General features: G+C 41.9%; 1 protein-coding gene across 1 annotated transcript in view; it reads right to left on the reverse strand.

Moving 5' to 3' along the window:
- Window positions 1-5,168, reverse strand: part of PPP3R1 (protein phosphatase 3 regulatory subunit B, alpha) — a 52,288-nt gene extending 47,120 nt beyond the window's left edge. The window contains exon 1 of the mRNA XM_063116004.1: window positions 5,001-5,168. Coding sequence (XP_062972074.1) covers window positions 5,001-5,003 — 3 coding nt within the window. The 5' untranslated portion in view covers window positions 5,004-5,168. The remainder of the gene's footprint in view (window positions 1-5,000) is intronic.
- Between the last annotated feature and the right edge of the window lie 16,497 nt (window positions 5,169-21,665).

Genomic DNA, 21,665 nt, shown 5'->3' on the forward strand with positions numbered 1-21,665 from the left:
TGACTATGGCTGAGGGAAGCTGTAGGACAAGACATTTGAAAGGTCACAAATTGTGCACCCCTTTCCCCCTTCTAATGCCATCAACTTTCCAAGTCCTGGGACCTCATGCTGGGGTGTTTGATTTATTTTATTTACAATTACAAACCTATATTCTTCTGCATATCTAAGAAGTACTTTGAATATGTAGCAACTACTCTTATTTTGAGTTACCCTTCTTCACTTCCAGACTAATATGTGCTCGACCACCCAAATTCATCATTAGAGAGAATATTTTAATCATATGCAACTTGCCGGACCATAAATGAACCTTAACTAAATACAAAGCATTTTTCTTTGTCCACAATGTGCAAGTGAAAGGTAATCCAGAAACTAGTAAGCCTCAAGGATTTAAATACATACATGTCTGCCATATGTAATTCTAAAGTAACAAATTCAATAATTACAACTTTCACCTTTTAAAAAAATCGTATCATTGATACTAAAGTAATTTTACTCTAGATCATTCACTATGCATGCCAACCTTTAGACCCTGCAGAAACATAATGAAAGTTACTTCACACTTCCACAAATCATTCTATATTTTAAAAAAATAAATTATGGGGGGAAATCATTTATAAAATCAACTATTTGTTTAATGGTGTCATATAGATAAACATATTTATGTAAATAAGGGACTTTCTATGCAATCAGCCAAGTGTTCCACAATTACATTTTAGCTTTTGTCCAATATTCCTTCATTTATAAGGCCTTTAAAATGGCAATTGTGCAATAAGTTATATTGAGAATGGTGGGAAGAAAGATAGCCTTGCTAAAGGTGGTGTGAGAAACCTTCCCTGCTACTGAACTCTCCTCACACCCTCACCTTTAAAGTCCACTTGATGTATACTTAAAAATAAGGTTTTGTTCTAAAGTATGTCTGGGTAAGCTTTCCCACACAGAAATGAAGGAGCACATAATCTCTTAACAATTTTATTATCAGAAAGCTTCAGAGAAAAGGAAAAAGGTTGTCCCTCATCACTAGTTACATCACAGAAAATATCCAGAAGGCAACATTCCAGTAAAAGCACAAGGTAATCATAATAGGCTTGAATGTGTTCTCCAAGAGAAGAAGAAAGTTTGACCACTATAACCTGAGTGATGGGAGCACATGGTATCCTAGCTACAGAAACAAAAACGTTGAGAGGACAGGTTGTACAATAAGCATGCATTTTCTCTCCACATATAAAAACAAACAAAAAAGCTTGCGTAGTAAGGCCCTAAATGAGCAAGCTTACAAAATACACATCACATCTACAAAAAACAGAGAAAAAGATGTTACACTTTTTGCATTTAGTGCACTTCTAAAAAAACCTGGGCCATATTCATTAGCTGAACACAGAACCTCTTTTAAGGGAGATGTCAGGCTTCCATTCATTCATGAGTACTGGAGATAGTTATGGCAATCAACAGAACCACAATACTACCTTGGCATGACCAGGGGAGTTTAGCATTTTCCCAAACAGCAGTTTGTGATATGGCAAGGAGGTTTTAAAGAAAAAAAATTATGGCATGCGCAACCAATGGATGCACTTAATCTCTGGGTGAAGGTCTCAATAGGTAGACAAATATCAGTATTTAAAAATGGAACATTTCTGGCAGATCCCACTGAGACTGCAAGCTTTGCAGTTTCATCTACTGAACTCTGACCCAGATTTATCACCACTTGAATCAAATTAAAGCTGGATATGAAAACGTACATTCAGTAGTACATACAAACTCTTGTGACAGAAATACTTCTCAGTACAGGAGGTTTCATAAAGGTTTCATAAAGTATTCAGAGGTTTACACATAAAAATATTCAAGACAATGATGTAAATTTTACTTTACCTGAACATTTACTGAGTATCTGCCTAAAGGTTGGTTTTTCAAACAGCCCTCTCCTAACCAGGATTAATCAGAAATGAATCTGATTACAATGAGACTTCCTTTCAAGCATGCATACTTGAGACTGAAGTCTTAGTTTTGATTTCCTTTAGTAATAAAATAAAGTGCATAATGCTGAACCTTGTTACAGAGTGTAGCTTATAGCTATTATGAATTATATCCAGATAATACCGTTCATTTAAAGACACATTTTGTAATAGTCTTTTAACTGCCAATTTCCGACACATATTTCTAGTACACAGTATACACAACTACAACAGGCTTCATATTCAGAATCTATCCCCACAAGGTTGCTCCATAAACTAAATTACCCCATTTAAAAAAGTAAAAACAAAAAGACTTAGTGAATGTCAGCTAAAAACTTTGAGACTTTAAACAACTATGATATGACCAGGAAACACAAAGTACCAGATTTCCTAGTTCCAGAAAATAACTAAATAAATTCAAAGTTCTGTTACAAAAGGAAAGTTAACAGATAATTTAAACTGACATAAATGTTTGTGAAAAAGGGCGTTGATTCTTGGCAGTAGCTGCAAGCAGGAGACACCCCTAGTGTTGACATAAAATACTACAGCAGTAGTATCACTAGATTAATTTTATAGCAGGAAATGACAAATTTTAATCGCCATGATTTTTAGCCAGGCAGTTCCTTTCTACCTCATCTTCCTTATCCACTGAATAACTGTAATCAATCTTAAGACATTACAAATCCTGTACTTCTGAATTAACATTACCTAACACAAAACATTAGGCATGTCTCCTTGCACAGACCTATGTTGCATTTCATATCACATATGAAGATCAAATACTGCTGCACCACAGCAATAAGCCTTTTAATATACAATAATAATAATAATATATTTATTTATTTGTTACCCGCCTCTCCCTCTGGATCGAGGCGGGTTACAACACAAATAAAAACACCATTAAGACAGCAAAACCAGCACACTACAACCAGGTATATCTTTAAATGCTGCCTTTATGTATCAGGGGTGGCGGGACGGGGGAGATACCACTAAACAAATTGAAGACTCACTTAACAGTCTTTGAAAGAAGAGTGTGTACAGGTGGAAGGGGAGGAGACTACTAACATTCCTCTGGCGAAGAAAGGATGGTTCAGGTATTAAAAGATGAAAGCATGCTTGTTATTAGTATCTAGCACAAGATTAGTGAATAGGCGAGGGGGAAGCTTCTTGTGTATTTTAGGGGTCACTGAAGAAATGGCAGTGAGTGGGGATGTGTGTGTTTGTTTGTTTGGATATAAGGACATCATGGTGTTGAGAGAAGTCTGATTATGTTAGTATTCAGTGGGAAATGTAGCCTACATATACAAAAAGCAATGTAGAAAATATACTATATTGCTGTACAAATTACATTGAAAAAACAACTGAATGACAGTTTGGTTTTTTCTGAAGAAGAACTGAAGGATGGCCTTACTGATGGTAACATGTGGAAATGTGGAGCAAAACAAGAGAAGGAAAGGTAGGCAAATGGGAGAGGATATTAAGAGGAAGAAATCTGACCAGGAGACACTGAGAAGAAAGGCAGGAAGTAGAGACCTCTGGGAAGAAAGATTTTAAAAACAGTAGTATTAAGGCATGAATCCAAGGCAGCTTTCACTGTGTAGGAGTTCAGGCAGAATAGAACTGGTGGCTATAGAAATATTGTAAAGTCTGGGATGGCCACAGGGTAGAACAGTTCAGACAGCTGAGAAAGGCAGGATCTTATGAACGATCCTATGCACATTTATCTGGGGGTAAGTCCCACTGAACACGGTGTGAATTACTTCCAAGGAAACAGTCTAAGGACTGGGCTGCACATGAGTACAGTCAAGACCAATTAATACAGATTCACAGGGCAATGCATGTCTACTTCGCTGTACTCAATGAGGCTTATTTCTACGTAAAGTATGCACAGTATTGCAGCTTTAGTTACCTATCTGATGAAGTGGACTCTAGCTCATGAAAGCTTATGCCATAATAAATGTTTATATCCATAAGGTGCTTCAAGACCTTTTTTTTTTTTTTTTTGCTTCCAGGAGACCTTGCCCCCTATGGAATTATTTATCCATTATCCACCATCTTTACTACCAGTCAGGATGGTTTAAAATACTTTTCCCCCCCCTCCCAAAATGCAGTTCCTTTCCAGTTCCTTTCCCTACTCAACGCAGAAGTCTATAATCCTCGGTGATCATTTTCAAAAAGCAGCCGTCATTCCAGAATAGTTCAGGCACAGAATAAGAGGCAGGGTCTCGTTATGCAGCATACAGGGTTGTATCTTACTACTGCGAGAGAATAACGTTGGGGTGGGGAGAAGAAAGAGCTCATAGTAGGAGACAAGGAACTGTACTAGGTAGAAAAGGTTGCAGAGGGGGTGGAGGTTTGCTGTAGGAAGCAATGTGAATACGCAAGAGCAGCTGCGTGGGATGAAGATAATTTGCAGGATTTTTTTTTTTCATATGGAGATGAGGAGTTCAGATGAGAAAAGAGGGGTGCTGGCAAGGATGTAGGTGCGGGGGGGGGGGGGGGAAGAGAGAAATCCGCGGCGGGGAAAGGGGGAATGCTGGAAAGACGGCTCTTCGCCAGGGGTGGGGCACTGCGGGGAGGAGGTCAGCGCTGGGTGAAGGCAACGACCGGGGAAGGCGGGGAAGCCACTTTTAGCAGAGGAAAGGGGGGGGGGGAGGATGCGTGGGGAGGGGGGGTGGCGCGGGGAAAGGAGGAGACCGTCTCTGAAGGGACCCGGGAGGATGTGAAAAGGACGTCGCTAAGCCTGTGGGGAACTATGGGAAAAGGGGGCTGAGGGGAGGGAGGGAGAGAGAGAGGAGGGGGTGAGGGAGAGGAAAGCCTTATGCGAAGGCCTGACAGGAAGGCATGAGGAGAAAATTACTAAAAATATAAAAATAAAGGGGGGGGGGGTGAGAGACTTCGTTGCCTGCCTTCCCGCGGGGGGGGGGAGGCTTCGCCTTCACACTCACTCACTCTCACACACCCTTGAACCAGGTCTGGAAGGTTCCGTTGGGGCCTGCAAAATAAAATAAAATGAGGGGTGGGGGGGGAAGCAACGACACCGTTCCTTACCATGGTGGCGGGTGGGTGTCGAGAGCCTGCCCGCAGCTGAATCCGCCGCCGAGTGCCGGCCTCCTCCGCCGCCTCCGCTTCTCCTTCTCCTCCTCCTCCTCCTCCTCCCGCCGCCGCAGGACGCGCGCGCGCGCCTCCTTGCTCGCTTCCTTCCTCGGCGCTCCGCTGCAGCTGTTATTTACTACGAGGCTCGCGCGGGCTTGTGGCGGTTGGCGACGGTTTCACTGCAGTGGCTCGCGCTGACCCGCAGCCTCATGAAAGGGGAGGGGGGAGAGAAAGGAGGAGAGGAACGAAGCCCGGAGAGAGAGAGAACGCGAACGACAGCAAAGGGGCGGCGCTTCCAACATCCGGGCAACTCCTCCTCCGCCACCGACCACGCTCACCAGGGTCTGTATTTGCATACGCCGAAGGAGCGAAGGGAACGTGCGTGTGACGTCACCGCGGCCGGGAGGAGAAAGAGAGAAAAGGAAAGGCGGAGGGTGGGGGGTAATAGAGGGACAAGGGTGTCTATAAAATGGAGGAGGCTGCTCAGTGTTTCTGAGAATTTGGGGGAGGGTTAGGGTGTGCAGATTGGCCTGTAGGAGTAGGCAGGGCAGGGCCAGTTGGGGAATGTAGGCCCCATTTCAAACTGCTCATTAAGTGTTTTTTTTTAATCAGTTCTTAAAAAATATTATTCATTTATATAGCGCCATCGAGTTTTCATGGTGCTGTACAGAACAAAATAAAGCAAAATACAAAACACCCTGCCATATGGCTTACATTCTAAAATCATAGTCACAAACAGGGAGGGGAAAGGCCATATTTATTTATTTTATTTATTTATTTATTTAAGGATTTTTATGCCGCCATTCAGCCAAAAAAGGCTCTCATGGTGGCTTACAAAAGTATTTCTTGACAGTCCCTGCCCACAGGCTTACAATCTAAAAGACATGACACAAAAGGAAAGGGGATTGGGAGGGAGGGAGGAGGAGGAGGAGGAGGGGGGAAAGGAAAGCAAATTCAGGCACTACAATCTTAGTTGGAAAGTTCAGCAGTTACAGGTGACAGCAGGAGGGAGGGGGCTCTCAGCTGGAGCTGGACCCAGGCACGGTGGAGAGGTGCCTGGCTGCTGCTTCCTCCCTCACTGGTGGCCTCTGCAGAGACAGTTGGTAGCAGGAGGGAGGCATATGAACTAGAACGATCTATATATCTAGATATAGATATATATAAGCGCTTTTGTTCGAGATGTATATAAGACATCACTTCTTCACATTCAGAAATGCTTTTTGTGCTTTTCTTTGGGCAAATTCATAATCAACAACAGAAAAATCAAGCAACTTTGCCCAGGGGGACTCTGAGTAGGTCCCCTCAAAATTGTAGGCCCATGCCAACTGTCCCCCCCATCCCCTGCCCAGCCCTGGGAGTAGGGGAAACCCGGCTTTGTCAAGAAGCTCTGTTTATTTCTTTGGAAGCTCTACTTTTCTTTGTCTTCCTTTAGAGCGTTAGCTGCAGCAAATTTTAAAACCATGAGGGTGCCACAAAAATACATGGTTATTAAAAATATTAATAAGAACGATATGAGAAGTTCAGGTTGTTGTTGCTAAAGCAATGGCTGCATTGACGAAGCCAACAATACCCTTCTTGAACCTTGTTCCCTGAATGCAGTGCACTTGCCTTAAGCCACCCCTGGGGCAAACGAGTTACCCCTAGAGTATAAGGTGCAGGTGTAAACACTCTTCTGTTACTCGACTGTGTAATTAAATACCCCTGGAGAATAGGGACGTTTCTCAGAACAACATTCAGAAACACCCATGTCTGACCGGGGGAGGGGAAACAATGCCTGTAAAAGAAATTATTTGGGTGTTGTAGTAACACTGTGATTGCTTGGGAAGTGTGGTTGTTGCACCGAGGTGCCTATTTTGTGCAAGTAATCCATAAGGGTGAGGTTTATTCCTTTTACAAGCCATGCTAATGAGAATGCTATTCTGCTTCTGAACTTAGCCATAAATAGAAGTGGCGACCCTAATGATTAGTACTGCTTTTCATGCTAGGGAAATGAACAGATAGGAAAAAGATCCACCTGCAGAATATATGGGTGTCACGTTGTCCTGCTATTATTATATATGGGTGTCACGTTGTCCTGCTATTATTATTCAGAAGAGGGAAGAAAATCCCAAGAACAATGTGTTTTACATGTACACATACCACAATATGAATCCTCTACACAAAAAACTCTACCCTTTCTCATTTAATAACAGTCTACTCTGCAGAAATTTAGCAAATTAAGCATTTAATAGGTTTGGTTTATTGTTTGTTTGTTTTGTATTTTCAGACAGACAACCTCTCTTTTCTGTTTTGTAGTTTGAGTTACATCTCTCCCCCCCCCTACTTTTTTGTCCATTGTTTTGCACAAGTTGCTGTTAAGTGCACAGAAATGTAGGGCTTAAAAAAAACAAAAACTAGCAACACTGCTGAGGCATTGAACCTTATTATTATTATTATTATTATTATTATTATTATTTATTTATATAGCACCATCAATGTACATGGTGCTGTACAGATTACACAGTAAATAGCAAGACCCTGCCGCATAGGCTTACAATCTAATAAAGTTGTAGTAAACAATAAGGAGGGAAAGAGAATGCAAACAGGCACAGGGAAGTGTAAACAGGCACTGGGTAGGGTGAAGCTAAACAGTATAGAGTCAGAACAAACTCAATATTTAAAAGCTATAGGGAACAGAAAGGTTTTTAGCTGAGTTTTGAAAGCTGTGATTGAGTTTGTAGTTCTCAAATGTTCTGGAAGAGCGTTCCAGGCGTAAGGGGCAGCAGAAGAAAAGGACGAAGCCGAGTAAGGGAAGTGGAGGTCCTTGGGCAGGCGAGAAGCATGGCATCAGAGGAGCGGAGAGCACGAGCGGGGCAATAGTGTGAGATGAGAGAGGAGAGATAGGCAGGAGCTAGGCCGTGAATCTTCCTATTCCTGAACTGCCATCCGGCAACAGCCATTCCGTCAGGCTACAGCAGAGGCAGAGATTGTAGTTTTGTATGTAAAAGGTTCAATCCCTACTACCCTTCCAGCTAGGTCTGGAACAGATTCCTATCTAAAGCCCTGGAGAGCTCCTAGCAGTCAGTGGATTTTTTTATCAACGACTTTATCTAAAGCTGGTACTATAAAGAGAATTTTGACTTTTCGCTACTATAGGATAACTTTGCCTTAAGCTGCTGCATTAGTACACATTTTAAGGGCTAGGACTGCTTCTCCAGCACCATGTTGTTCTCAGTGCTATTCAACGCCTGTATGAAGCCATTGGGAAGCGCTCATTAGGTGATTTGGTTGTCAGTATGCTGATGGCACCCAGCTTTATTTCTCTGTAATCTCTGAATCCATAGAGGCTGTACAAGCCTTGGATCAGTGTCTCAATGCAGTGATGGACTCGATGAGGGCCAATAAACGGAATCCTCGCAACACAAAGGCTCTGTGGCTGAATAGTTTCCATGTCCAGGAATTGGGTCAGTTGCCTAATTTGGGCCAAATTACACTCCCCTTGCAGAAGCAGGTGTACAGTCTGCAGGTTCTTCTTATTTATTATTTATTTATTTGGAGTATTTTTATCCCGCACCTCAGCCAAAAAGGCTCCCGAAGCAGCTTACAATTGATCGGTAAAGAGGACAGCCCCTGCCCTACAAAAGACATGAAAAACAAGGAAAAGGGGATGGGGAGGGAAGAGGGAGAAAAGAAAAAGAAATTAAGGAGACTGTTCAGGCTGGTGGGAAGGCCCTGCTCCGTCCTCTCATCTCCCAATGGAGGAGCAGAGCAACAGCTTGATCCAGCACTGTCACTGGAGGCACAATGCCTAGCAGTGCCTTTTAGCAGGTTCAGCTGTTAAGACTGCTACCACCATTGCTAGATAGGGATATCTTCAATACTGTGGTCCATGCATTGGCAACCTCAGTGTTGGATTACTGCAATGTGCCTTATGTGGTGTTGTTTATTCGTTCAATCGCTTCTGACTCTTCGTGACTTCATGGACCAGCCCACGCCAGAGCTTTCTGTCGGCCGTCGCCACCCCCAGCTCCCCCAAAGTCAAGTCCGTCACCTCCAGAATATCATCCATCCATCTTGCCCTTGGTCGGCCCCTCTTCCTTTTGCCTTATGTGGAGTTTCCCTTAAAGTTTGACCATAAGCTGCACTTATTGTAGAATGCCATAGCCAGGTTTGTAATGGGAGCATCTGAGGAAAACTGCACTGTTTGGCAGGCCAGGTTTAAGATTTTGGTCCTTGTTTATAAAACCCAGGATGCTTAAGAGATTGCCTAACCTGTCTGTTGAGATGCTGCACTCATCAAAAGATACCCTCCTGATGGTGCCTAAGGGCTCAATATTATGCATGTTTAGATGAAAAATGTCCTACAATTCCCAGCGTTCCCCAGCCATTAGATAGGGGTGTCATAAAAATTGCATCATCAATAGCCTTGCATACTGAATCATTTCTGGCATTGTGCACAAAATTGTGCTGAGGAATACTTGTCACATTTGAATGGTAGTTTAACTTCACAGTATTTATTTATTTATTTATTTAGAATATTTATATACCGCTCCCCATTGAAAAATTTCGGAGCGGTGTACAAGGTAAAATGAAAAGAAAAAAAAACAATAAAAACAGTTAAAACAAAATTTAAAAGAAGCAATAACAGTAATCCAAGGCTGCATGTTAAAGAAAGGCTTCTCGGAATAAAGATGTTTTCAGGAGGCGCCGAAAGGAGTACAAGGTTGGAGCCTGTCTGACCTCCAGAGGCAGGGAATTCCACAGGAGGGGCGCCACCATGCTGAAGGCTCTTCCCCTGGTGGATTCCAATCGGAGGATGGATCTATGTGGAACCACCAGGAGCAGGCCCTCGGATGACCTCAGTGACCGGGCAGGTTGGTAAGGGAGAAGGCGCTCTCTCAGGTATCCTGGTCCCAAGTTGTTTAGGGCTTTGTACACAAGTACAAGAACCTTCAACCTGGCCTGGTAGCGAATAGGCAGCCAGTGCAGTTCCCTCAGCAGAGGAGTTACATGCTGGAAAGAGGCAGCTCCAGACAACAGCCGAGCTGCAGCATTCTGCACTAGCTCCAGCTTCCGGAGCAGCTTCAAGGGCAGCCCCACACAGAGCGCATTGCAGTAATCCAATCTTGAGGTTACCAATGCCTGTACCACCGTGGTACAGTAGCAGTCCACCCTAAATTTTTAAATAAAATTAAATGACTAGAGCTAAAGAAATGCAAAACACAGTTGGTATGATTTAAGGCTATACAGCATATCGTATCATTTATTTATTATTTCTATTTTTACCCCACCCCTCATGCCTGTTGTAATGCTGTTGTCAGCTGCACAAACATTCAACAATATTATATAATCATGTACAGTAAAGGCAAGTACTTGGATAGGGGTGGCTGCAATCCTATGCAAACTTACTTGGAAGTAGGTCCCATTGAATAAAGGGATTTATTTAAGTGTGTGTAAATCTGTATGGGTTATTGCTGCACAACTTTTCATATTAGTAGGAAGAGGAAGCCTAGGAAATGATCCACGGATAAGTGTAATCCAGTTGGTTTAACAATAAGTGTGTGTGTATGTGTGTTTACCAAACAAATATTTTTATTCTTTTAGCTGCTGGAAAGAATGCTTGGAGATCATGAAGCTATGGACAGTGATGCGGAAAGTCATAAGAAGTTTATAGGTTGTCACTATGTTAGATAACATGTCACTTTGCAAAGATCTGATGTTTGCTTCTTGATTGGTTCCCTTCCATATCAATACAATATTCTTCAGAAGAAATAAAGGTTATCTAGACTAGAGCAATGCACACTTTCTTAAGAGTATATCCCATTGAATAAAGTTGGAATTACTCCACATGTATAGATTCAGGCTATAAAAGTTTGTTTATTTTTATTCATTTATTTACTGTACTTTAATCATGGTTTTCAGACAGTTAGGGGGCAGCTCTACAGCGTGCTGACCATGGAAGTGGGTGTTGACATGACCCCCACCCTACCTTTCCAGTGTGGAAAGTGCTGCGCTGGCTAGCCTCTGAGAGCAGAAAATCGACCTTGGAGATGGAGGAAATGGTGTGTTCTGGTGGGCAGGGAGGGAAGGAGATCAGAGAAGCCAGGATACGAGCAGTCCTGAGCCTCTTCGAGCCTCCTTCGCTCCCTCTCAGAAGCGCCGTCACTGGATGGGCAAAAAAGCCCATCTAGCGAAAAACACAATGATCGGAGGATAGGGAAGCAAAGATCGCCTATGCAGTTCCTCCTGCCTTGCCAGCTTCGGTCCAGAAGGCATTGAATACAGGGAAACATCTGAGTTCAGAGACTTTTATCTCCTGAGGGCACAACCCAAAGGATTGCACCCTTATTTTCTCCCAAAGTGGCTCACATCGATGAAAAAGAGGAACAGGCCCTGCCATTAGGCTTACAGAATTAAATGACAAGATATACAAGGAAAGAGGAGCGGAGGGAAAAGGAGGACAAGGGAGATCAGCTTTTCAAGGTCAGAAGAAAGCTACAAGTGGCCATTTAAATGCCCTTTGAACCACACTGAGTTTGCCTTGCTGATATTCTTGCTTGACCAGGGCTCTTCTCCTTTGGCCGATGGATGGGTCTAGAGCCTTCCTTCCCCTTCCTTCTGCAGTCCCAGGGCAACTGTCATTTGGAGCTGTGTTCTTTCCAGCCAGGAGGGGGAAACACCATTGCTTATTCTCTGGCTTATTCTTAGGCAGCAGTGGGTAGAGCCTCCCTTTGACCATACGTCTCCTGGCTCACGGCAGAAGCTAGTGTTGTGAAAAGGGATCTGCCACGACACAGGCTCTGAACACCAGACCTCACGGCTGCCACCACTTATTATGGGGCGACACAGGCTCTGAACACCAGACCCGGCCAAGGCTACTCCCTGCTCAAGCCAAGCACCACCGCTTGATATGCCTGAGGCAAGGGATAAAGCCCACCTTCTTCCAAACTATGTGAAGAAAGGGGTTTAAAATGGAGAATGGATTTTTAATATATATAATAATGCGCTGTGAGTTATATCTGCTTAGGTGAATGATTGTCAGAGTGGGTGTTATATGTGTAAACTTAAGATGATAAATGCCAAACAGACACGTGGGCTTTTTATGGTAGTTTAAAAACAAAACAATCAAAATTTATTTTTAAATGTTCATAAGCTTTGTTTCAAATAACATTTAAAAACCTTTTTGAAACTTTCATACAATCCTGTCCGTCATTCACATACGCGCTTTCCTTTTTCTCACACAATCACTCTTGAACTTTCTTTATTCTCAGTATTGATTAATTTACATCAACTACGTGCACACTACACTCTAAAGACACCACTCACTACACTGACCCTCAAATTTCCCAGAACTTAAGTACCATAAACACAGAGAGCACTACAAACTCTAAGAGTACCTAACAAGTCTCCCTGAAAAGTTTCCTGAAAAGATCTCTCAATCCCCTCAGTCATTCCCTTATATATCACTCCTCCCCCTCCCAAGACATTCTAACTCTGCCCACTCAGGCCAACATTCTAAAAACCACAGACATACATTTGGAATTGACTTGTGGGGTTTAACGCCACAGGATCCATCACAAGAACCCAATACAGTTAAGGGATTTTGTAACTGTGGCATTTAACATACTTACACTGCTATGGAATCCCTAGTTTTGCACACTGTAGATTAACTTGATTTTTAAACATGTTTTAGATGGCCTATATATACTCGGAACTAAAAACATCAAAACTCTGAAAGAAAGCCGAAGCCCTGCCTAGCATGACCAGATATAAAAGAGGGCAGGGCTCCTACAGCTTTAACTGTTGTAATTAAAGGAATTTCACCATGTGCTGCATGCATACAAATGACACCTGCTGAAATTCCCTTTTCTAAACAACTGTTAAAGATACAGAAGCCCTGTCCTCCTTTTCATAGGGTCACCCTAGAATAGTTAGTTTTATAGAATTATGAAAGAGTATTTTATGCCTCAAACGTTTACAGATGCAATAGAGGAAGAAATGTCCCCTGTGAGAAATCTCTCAAGGATCTGACTACTAGTAGCTTCTATATATGGAAGCATACTTTGAGTGTGAACCAGTTAGAGCCAAGAGAGTAGATTAGATGGTCAGTTGTCTGCTGTGGTGCAGTGATCAGTTTTAAAGCAGTGACCAAAATAAATTACTTGAATAATAATATTCATGTTATTTCAATAATAATGCATACAATTCTTAGTATTGGATTAATCCTGGGTTTTACTAAGGACTTTAGTATTGAAAATAAAATAATATTTCCCTGTGAACTGATATCTGATTTATGTCTTCCTTTTATCTGAGTAGGTTTTGCCTGGACAGAGAATAAGAATCAGGGATTGTAACTAACCATATCATTTGTTTCTAAGGGAACTAAATAATGGTAAGCAAAGTATTATATTGTTACTGTTCTATAGGTTTCCTTTGTTAGCTTAGCTCTGAGAAAGCTTCCTGATATATGTGCTTTCTTCTCACAGTAGGTTTTGCTTGAGAGCATTTAAAGGCAATTTACCAATAGCATTAGATTTATTTAGCTTAGCAGTATTGTTTGGAATGTTATTTTTTACCTCATGATATACTTGTAATTAACATTCTTTCATTGTTTCTTTATATACATACTCTGTTTGCACTACAGAAACAAATTCCATTACAAAAGTTGTGTATACTGGATTAATATATCTTGCTATTCTTCTGTATTGTTGTTTAGCTTCTTGCCTGTTACAATTTCTTCACACCTCTTTCGCAGCTGTCACTAGCTGCCTCTGAACTGCATTATTCACTTGTAAGTTAACTCAGGGCTGGGGACTCCATCTAATTAACTAATCTTCTCCTCTGACCCTCAAAAGGCCATAAGCAGCTTTCCCCAGCAAAGCGAGTGAACCCATGGGCACTTGCAGTTACATTCTAAAATGTCTGTCTTTTTAACTACACACATACAGTGCTTTATGGCTCTTGTACAGACACATTTATTTCTAGCAAGGGTTGGTATGTATCTTTTTAATGTTTCGAGAAATTGTCATGATGATACAGTCTACCTCTTAAAAGGCAACTCAGCCCTTTCCTAAACTCAAGTGAAAGGGGCACTTAATAAAACAAGAGAAATTCCATCGTATGTAGAAATGTTTATGGGTGCACAATCTTTCCTGTTATCTCCAGCTGAGCATATTTAAATGTATTTGTAAATTCAGAAAACTGACAAATTATTTTACCGATCCTGTCTTGCACAATGCTGTGTACATTATTTGCTAATGGATGCACCTTACAAGTGGGAAAGCCAGCAAAGGGCTTACTATTTTTTGAATACTGGGGGGGGGGGGGGATCTACACAACTGCTTTTAAAGCACTTTGAAAACGTTTTGAAACCTGTATACGCAGTGTTTCCTGGGCCCCAACAGTTGTTAAAACTGTTATAAAGCTCTTTAAAGCAGTAGTGTAGATCCCCCCCCCCAGGTTGTATTTACCTGCTCTTTCCATAGTAGGAAGTAGCAAATATAGAGCTCCATCAGACAAGTGTTTTATTGCATGCTCATTACTGGGCACTCACGGATTTTCGCGGGTCCCTCTCACAATGATGTCCGCCTCCCACCCCTTCTAATCCTCTTCGCATGACAAAAAAACCCCACTAAGTCTGACATATTTTTTGAGATGGAAGTTTCCGCTATTTCCTGCTGTGTGCAGGAGAAGCAGCGCGATCAAAACAGCCCACTGAAAGGGCCACGTGCGCGTTGTTTCCTTCCTCTTTCCTCTCCCTTGAGAATGAGGAAGTAATGAGGGACAAACGCGCAGGCAGAGAAGTGACGGTAAGGAAACGTGATTTCCCCCTGTGTGTCAACACTCATATCAGTCTGATTGTATTGATTGTTTTGGAATAGCCTGGGTTTGTTTGAAATCTAGTATGCTTAGATATTTAGAACACAGTAGAAAACAAATGAAACAAAAAGAATATTTGGAAATTACTATTCATTGGGATCACAGAAAGAAAATGGGGCACTACCATGCTTGGGATGCAGGGCAGATATGCAAAAGATCTTTAAATACTTAAAAGGTTGTCACACAGAGGAGGGTCAGGATCTCTTCTCGATCATCCCAGAGTGCAGGACACGGAATAACGGGCTCAAGTTACAGGAAGCCAGATTCGGGCTGGACATCAGGAAAAACTTCCTGACTGTTAGAGCGGTATGACAGTGGAACCAGTTACCTAGGGAGATTGTGGGCTCTCCTACACTAGAGGCCTTCAAGAGGCAGCTGGACAACCATCTGTCAGGGATGCTTTAGGGTGGATTCCTGCATTGAGCAGGGCGTTGGACTCGATGGCCTTGTAGGCTCCTTCCAACTCTACTATTCTATAATTCTATAAGGAGGGGTACTGCCAGGCCTCTCTTATCAGGTAGGAATAGGGGAAAGAAGCCCTTCCCGGCACCCCTCAGGGTCCCTAACTGGTAATGGGGGCTTGGCAGGTCTGTTCTCCTGTCTGAGCTACAGCTTGACAGTTCAGTGTACTGGGATATAGCCATGCTGAATCCATTCCCGCTTCAGGCAGGAGGAGTAGGCTGAATACAAGGGCCCAGGCTACTGAATGCCTAAATTGCATGAGTGAGGGTGGTTTGAATGCAGTAAAAAAGAAGAAGTGTGTTTTCTTTGCTTTCCTTAGTTGATGAATTACAACTCACAGTTTGAATCTAAATTAATAAAACTTCAAAGCTCTTGCAATTAACCAGGGAGTGAATTGTTTTTGCTATTCTCCCCCTCCTCCCTGAAGCAATGTGTGGGCTCAGCATCTCTAGAATAGATGCACATATAAGGGCCATCGTTAGTACAGAAAAACGTTGCGGGGGGGAAATCGCTGGAAGAATCTGTAGTGCATTTTAGCATAATTGGGTCTATGTTTCTTTTCTTTTTTTCTTTTTCTTTTTAATACATTTTATTTTAATTTGCAAATATAACAATAACAGGCACAAGGAAAACAAGACAGAAGTGGAAACCTCTAATAGAGAAGCAGGAAAAAAATAATAAAAGGGGGGGGAGTAAGAACATGTCATTAAGCATATCCATACATAATAAACATTTTTACAACTCTTAATAAAGAAAAAAAGAATAATAATTATGCAAGTAATTATGATGATACAGATAATTATTGAAACAAAAACATTTCAAGCCTCTGTTTCTTGTGGCATATGCTTTTGACTCCTTCCTATACAGATCTTCCGTATATTCTTGCCACCTTTTCTTGATCTCTTCTGTTTCTGTTAGGTCCTTGCCATCTTTGTTTTTGATCATACCCATTTTTGCCTGGAATTTACCTCCGATGTTTCTAATTTTCTGGAAGAGGTCTCTTGTCCTTCCTATTCTATTGTCTTCTTCCACTTCCGCGCATTGCTTGTTTAAAAATAATTCCTTATCTCTTCTGGCTAACCTCTGGAATTTTGCATTTAATTGGGCATATCTCCCCCTATCACTGTTGCCTTTTGCTTTCCTTCTTTCTTGGGCTACTTCTAGTGTCGTTTACTTCTTGGGAGGAGAGCAATGACAAATCTTGATAAAATAGTTAAGAGCAGAGACACCACACTGACAACAAAAGTCCGCATAGTTAAAGCAATGGTATTTCCCCCTAGTAACCTATGGCTGCGAGAGTTGGACCATAAGGAAAGCTGAGCGAAGGAAGATAGATGCTTTTGAACGGTGGTGTTGGAGGAAAATTCTGAGAGTGCCTTGGACTGCAAGAAGATCAAACCAGTCCATACTCCAGGAAATAAAGCCAGACTGCTCACTTGAGGGAATGGTATTAAAGGCAAAACTGAAGTACTTTGGCCACATAATGAGAAGACAGGATACCCTGGAGAAGAGGCTGATGCTAGGGAAAGTGGAAGGCAAAAGGAAGAGGGGCCGACCAAGGGCAAGATGGATGGATGATATTCTGGAGGTGACAGACTTGACCTTGGGGGAGCTGTGGGTGGCGACAGCCGACAGAAAGCTCTGGCGTGGACTGGTCCATGAAGTCATGAAGAGTCGGAAATGACTGAACGAATAAACAACAACAATAGGCAAACAATGTTAAATCAATGTTAGATGGCTACTAGGAGGAGGGCTTTCTCCGCTGTGGCACCCCGGTTGTGGAATGAGCTCCCCAGAGAGGTCCACCTGGCGCCTACACTGTACTCCTTTCGTCGCCAGCTGAAGACCTTTTTATTCTCTCAGTATCTTAACACTTAATTTTAACTTAAATTTAAATTTTACTGTTTTAACTCTGTATTTTAATTTTATATCAATTTTGCTGCGTGGTTTTTATCCTGGTTGTGCTTTTTATACTGTATTTTGTATTTGTGCTTTTAACCTGTTGGTTGTTTTATTATGGTTTTAATTTTTGTGAACTGCCCAGAGAGCTTCGGCTATTGGGCGGTATAAAAATGTAATAAATAAATAAATAAATAAATGTTAAGAGAAGTTGTGAAATTAATTATTTTGGAAAATCAGTCAATTTTAATGGTTTGGTTTGAGAACAGCGACAAAAAGTTTGGAATATGTAGTTGAGGAATTTTAAAGTTTATTTGATTAACAGTTCAAGCAAGTCCATATTTACCATTTTGGTTAAGATAGCAACCATCATGATGCACTATAGTGCCCATTTGGGGTTTTGTTTTTTACCCTAGACTAAGATCAAGGTACAGTCTGCATGGAAATGCATTCAGGACTGTTTCTGATTTTATCTAGATTTTCATAAAATCAGCTTTGGTCCATCAGCGGCAAACGAAGCAAGAAAAGTGGCATATATACTACCTAAAAAACCGCTTTCAAAAATCAAACTGCACTTTAATCGATCTTACTTTGGGGTTGGGTGGATGGAGTCCTACCAGTTGAAATGCACATCATCAACCGCAGAGATGAGAAAGTGAATGAGAAAGGCTTGTTCCTCGGTTCCTCTGCTCAAGGAAGTTTATAAGAAGTGCTGAATTAAGCTCCTGACGTTTACCCCACACCTCTCCCCTCTCATTCACCGTTGAGATATTGTGAAAGGTTAAAAGAGCACTACTGCACTATTGTGAATGTTTGAAACAGCACCATAGTGGTATTGTGAATGAAAAAGAGATTGGCGATAGCGTCATCTGTCAGGAACAACTCCAATGTGCTCTCCCTCCATATTAAATCGGCTGTGTAGACTGGGCTGAAGTCAGGTGGGCTTCATCCCTCCCCACACAGTTGTTTGTAATAGGATGGCAATAACGCCTGGGTTCTGCTGCTTGCTAATACCATTGTCTCCTAGTGGCAATACCAGTTCTCAGATCAGAAGAAGAAGACTGGAAAGTACCTTGAAAGCGGTTTTGATTTTTTTTCTTTTGTTTTAATTCAAAAAGAGATTATCAGAAGTCCTTGATTCTTACATTTCTGGAACTCTAGAAAAAGATCAGAGAAAGTGACAGCAAACAAAACAGGATTTTAGTTAAGAAGTTTGCTCTTTAGCAGACAAGACAGCAATACTCCCAAGTTTTGGATTGCTGGAGAGCAAGACACAAATGACTAATAGAAAACGGATCTCCTGTTACATTAGTATATCACCTTTAAGAGTGCACAGAAAATTCCAATGGCTAGCCCATTCTGCACATGCTAAAACAATAACTAAATACTTCTAAGCAATTAATTAGCCGTCTGACTTAACAGCATTCAAACAGAATGCTTTCATTTGTGTTCACTTGTAGTGGAATGTGTAAATAAATGTTTGGTGGTGGCTATGTTCTCATTGGTTTTGTTCCAATATTTGAACATTTTAAAAGATCTTGCAGATTTATATTTCATGGTATTGCTATGGGCATTTTGGTAAAAATCTGATGAATATTAAAATAGACTTATAGCTGAAGTAGAGGCAGAATAATACATACTACAGGAACTGCTTCCAGGTCATACAAAAGCTGGAAACCTGCATTTTAGAATAGCCAAATCTTTTATTGGCTGGTCACGTTGTGTTTATCTCTTTACATTTCAGGACATTTGGAAGGGATGACTATGTTGGGTGCATGCTTAGTTTATGATCTTGGCATTCTACATATAGACTGAAATAGCCCCCAAAGTGAATGATGAGGGTCTGTAGTTCATATTTTAAGCTTGAAAATATAAACGAGGCCATTCATAGGTACATTAAACAGGCTGCCTGATTGTCATCATATGTAAAGATTGCTTGTGAGCTTTGTGTAACCTTAACGCATGATTTATGAATATATAGTACAGTACTGTATGTAGAAACTCCAGTTCCACCTTGTTCTTGTCCTATGTAGTAGCTTAAAGTGTACTTTGCTGCATATAAAATGTTCTCATTTGGTTGGAATGGGCAATTTTATCCATCACTTAATGGAATCTGTACTTGAATGTTCCCATACATTCTTAGATATGGATGATAAACATCTAAGCCCAGCACTAGTTGTGGAATCAGTGACATTAAGGCCTATTGAGGACCTGCCACCCCCACTTTTCCATCTCTGAATATCTCCTATCCTGTGAGCATGGCCAAATTAGAGTTGAAGCACATCTTTCATTTGCTACGGAGCTACCACCCAAATGGCTGCTTTGTGGCGAGTAATGACTGCTTCACCCATATTGTGTACAATTGTTTACCACATGAATTTCTGCCATCATATTGTGAGTCTTCTCACATACTTCACTGGTTGCCAGGGATGTGGATCTGGTATGGTGTGCCAACACAGTGGCAAAGATCCATGTGATCATTATAATTCAACATGTTACAGGGAACAATTACATGCCACAAAGAGGGCAATTTTTGGTGGCATGACCTTTTCCCGCCCTGCCAGTACGGCTAGGGTGGGGGCAAGTTGTTGCGGATGGGGAGAGGGCAGAAATGACGTGTCACATGCCTTTGCATGTAGGCTACGTTGTCCGAGGGCCTCCTGTAAAGGTGAGCCCCGCACGCTTACCCAGCCTCTTTTGCTCTTCTGGCCCCCACCCTTCTGCCCTTATGTAGTATGGGATTAGCTAGTCGCTCCCTTTGGAGTGGGGGGGGGGGGCTGAGTAGGAATTTTACCTGCCACATATTGGGTGTGGTGTACAGATTTTTTGTCTAATCCATACTAGAACTTAATATTAGCCGAGGGTGGGTAAATAGGTTGATTTGTTGGCAGGGTTGTGTGGGAATCTTGGGATATCAGATGAGGTTGGTGAGCACTCGTTGGGCACCTTATGGCAATTGGCAGGTTCGGAGGCCTGGTCATCAGGGGCTGTGTGTCTCTCGACCCAGGATATGGTTTGCCTTTGGGAACCTCACTGTCTTACTTACTTGGGGTTATGTGGCTCCAGGCAGGAGTGACATGGGGAGGTCTCCCCACCCCCGAGCATACACGTGTAGTTTAAGAAAGGAGCGGGGGTTTAATCCGACTCCTGGCTTTAATCCAACTCCAGCTAGTTGCCTGGAGACGGGATGCTTGGATTCCCGCACTCTCACATGCAGATCCAGGGAGGAGTGAGTTACCTCATTTAAATAAAGAAGCCCTAGTTATACCCAAGCTCTGGTGTCCGTGTCGTTATTTCCTTGCTTCTCCCTCTATCTGCAACTCTATAGTAAATGTAATGCATTCTGTACTTGTAATACGGCCAGCCAAAAGGCAATTTGGAGATAATGGGAGGCCATTTAGAGGAATTGGGAGAAGTTTTGTTGAACCTGAAGGTAATGACAGAATGCTTTGTATGTGGAAGAAGTGACTTGAACATTGCATTTTGAGGCAATTTTTTCAAGGCATCAGTTCCACCACTCTTCCACCACCATCACATCTGTCTTCATCCTGTCGCTAGGCTATTTTTGGTAGAGTTTCCTGGTTAATGTAATGTCTGCTCCAACTCTTAGAGAGAGTAGAGGATGGACCATCTGCCATTCTTTTTCATCTTCTTCCAGCACTATTCAGGAGTAGAGTGGCCAGTTACACATCTCTAAAAAAGAGGAATAGCATCTGCCCACCCACCCCCGAAATGACAGAGATTTGCATAACGTTTGCATATACTAACTTATATGCATAGATTCAAATTTAGAAACAATTATTATAATTTAAGTAAAAATGCAATACATCTCACCATTGTGGAACAGCGTGAGCTTTCTCAGTCTACTGTCGAAGTGCGAACTGTTGATGGGCAATGTCAATGCCCCTGTTGCTCTCCCTTCTCATGATTCTTTGTATTTAAACTGTACTTGAAATGGCTCTTCAAATAGAGCTCTGTCCTTTGTAAAATAGGACACACGGCCACCCTCGTCAGGAAACTCTGCACTTCTCCATTGCAGAGAATACAAAAAATGTATTTTTTCTCCATTAAAAAATACATTTTTAATTAAATGTATTTGTCGTTGCTAATAGCTAGGTTTTTGACTGTGTGGCTTGGTTATAACTAAGACTTTAGCTTCAAGTGAGGACATGTTTTATTTTTTCAGTTCTCATCATAACAGGCCAGGAAATTAATGACAGCTTGAGAACAGTGACTGGGTGAAACAGTACGAGTAGTCTCGTAATTCCTGATATTGCTAACAGCTTGACCCCGTTGCATGTTTCACTGAGAACTGTGGTTCTGCTTGTTCTATGACTCCTACTCTGGCTTTAAGTAGTAGAAAAGTAGGATGATATTTTAATTGATAAATATTTCCAGGAG

Source organism: Elgaria multicarinata, chromosome 2 (assembly GCF_023053635.1).
Source record: "Elgaria multicarinata webbii isolate HBS135686 ecotype San Diego chromosome 2, rElgMul1.1.pri, whole genome shotgun sequence".
In the NCBI taxonomy this organism is placed as follows: Eukaryota; Metazoa; Chordata; class Lepidosauria; order Squamata; family Anguidae; genus Elgaria; species Elgaria multicarinata.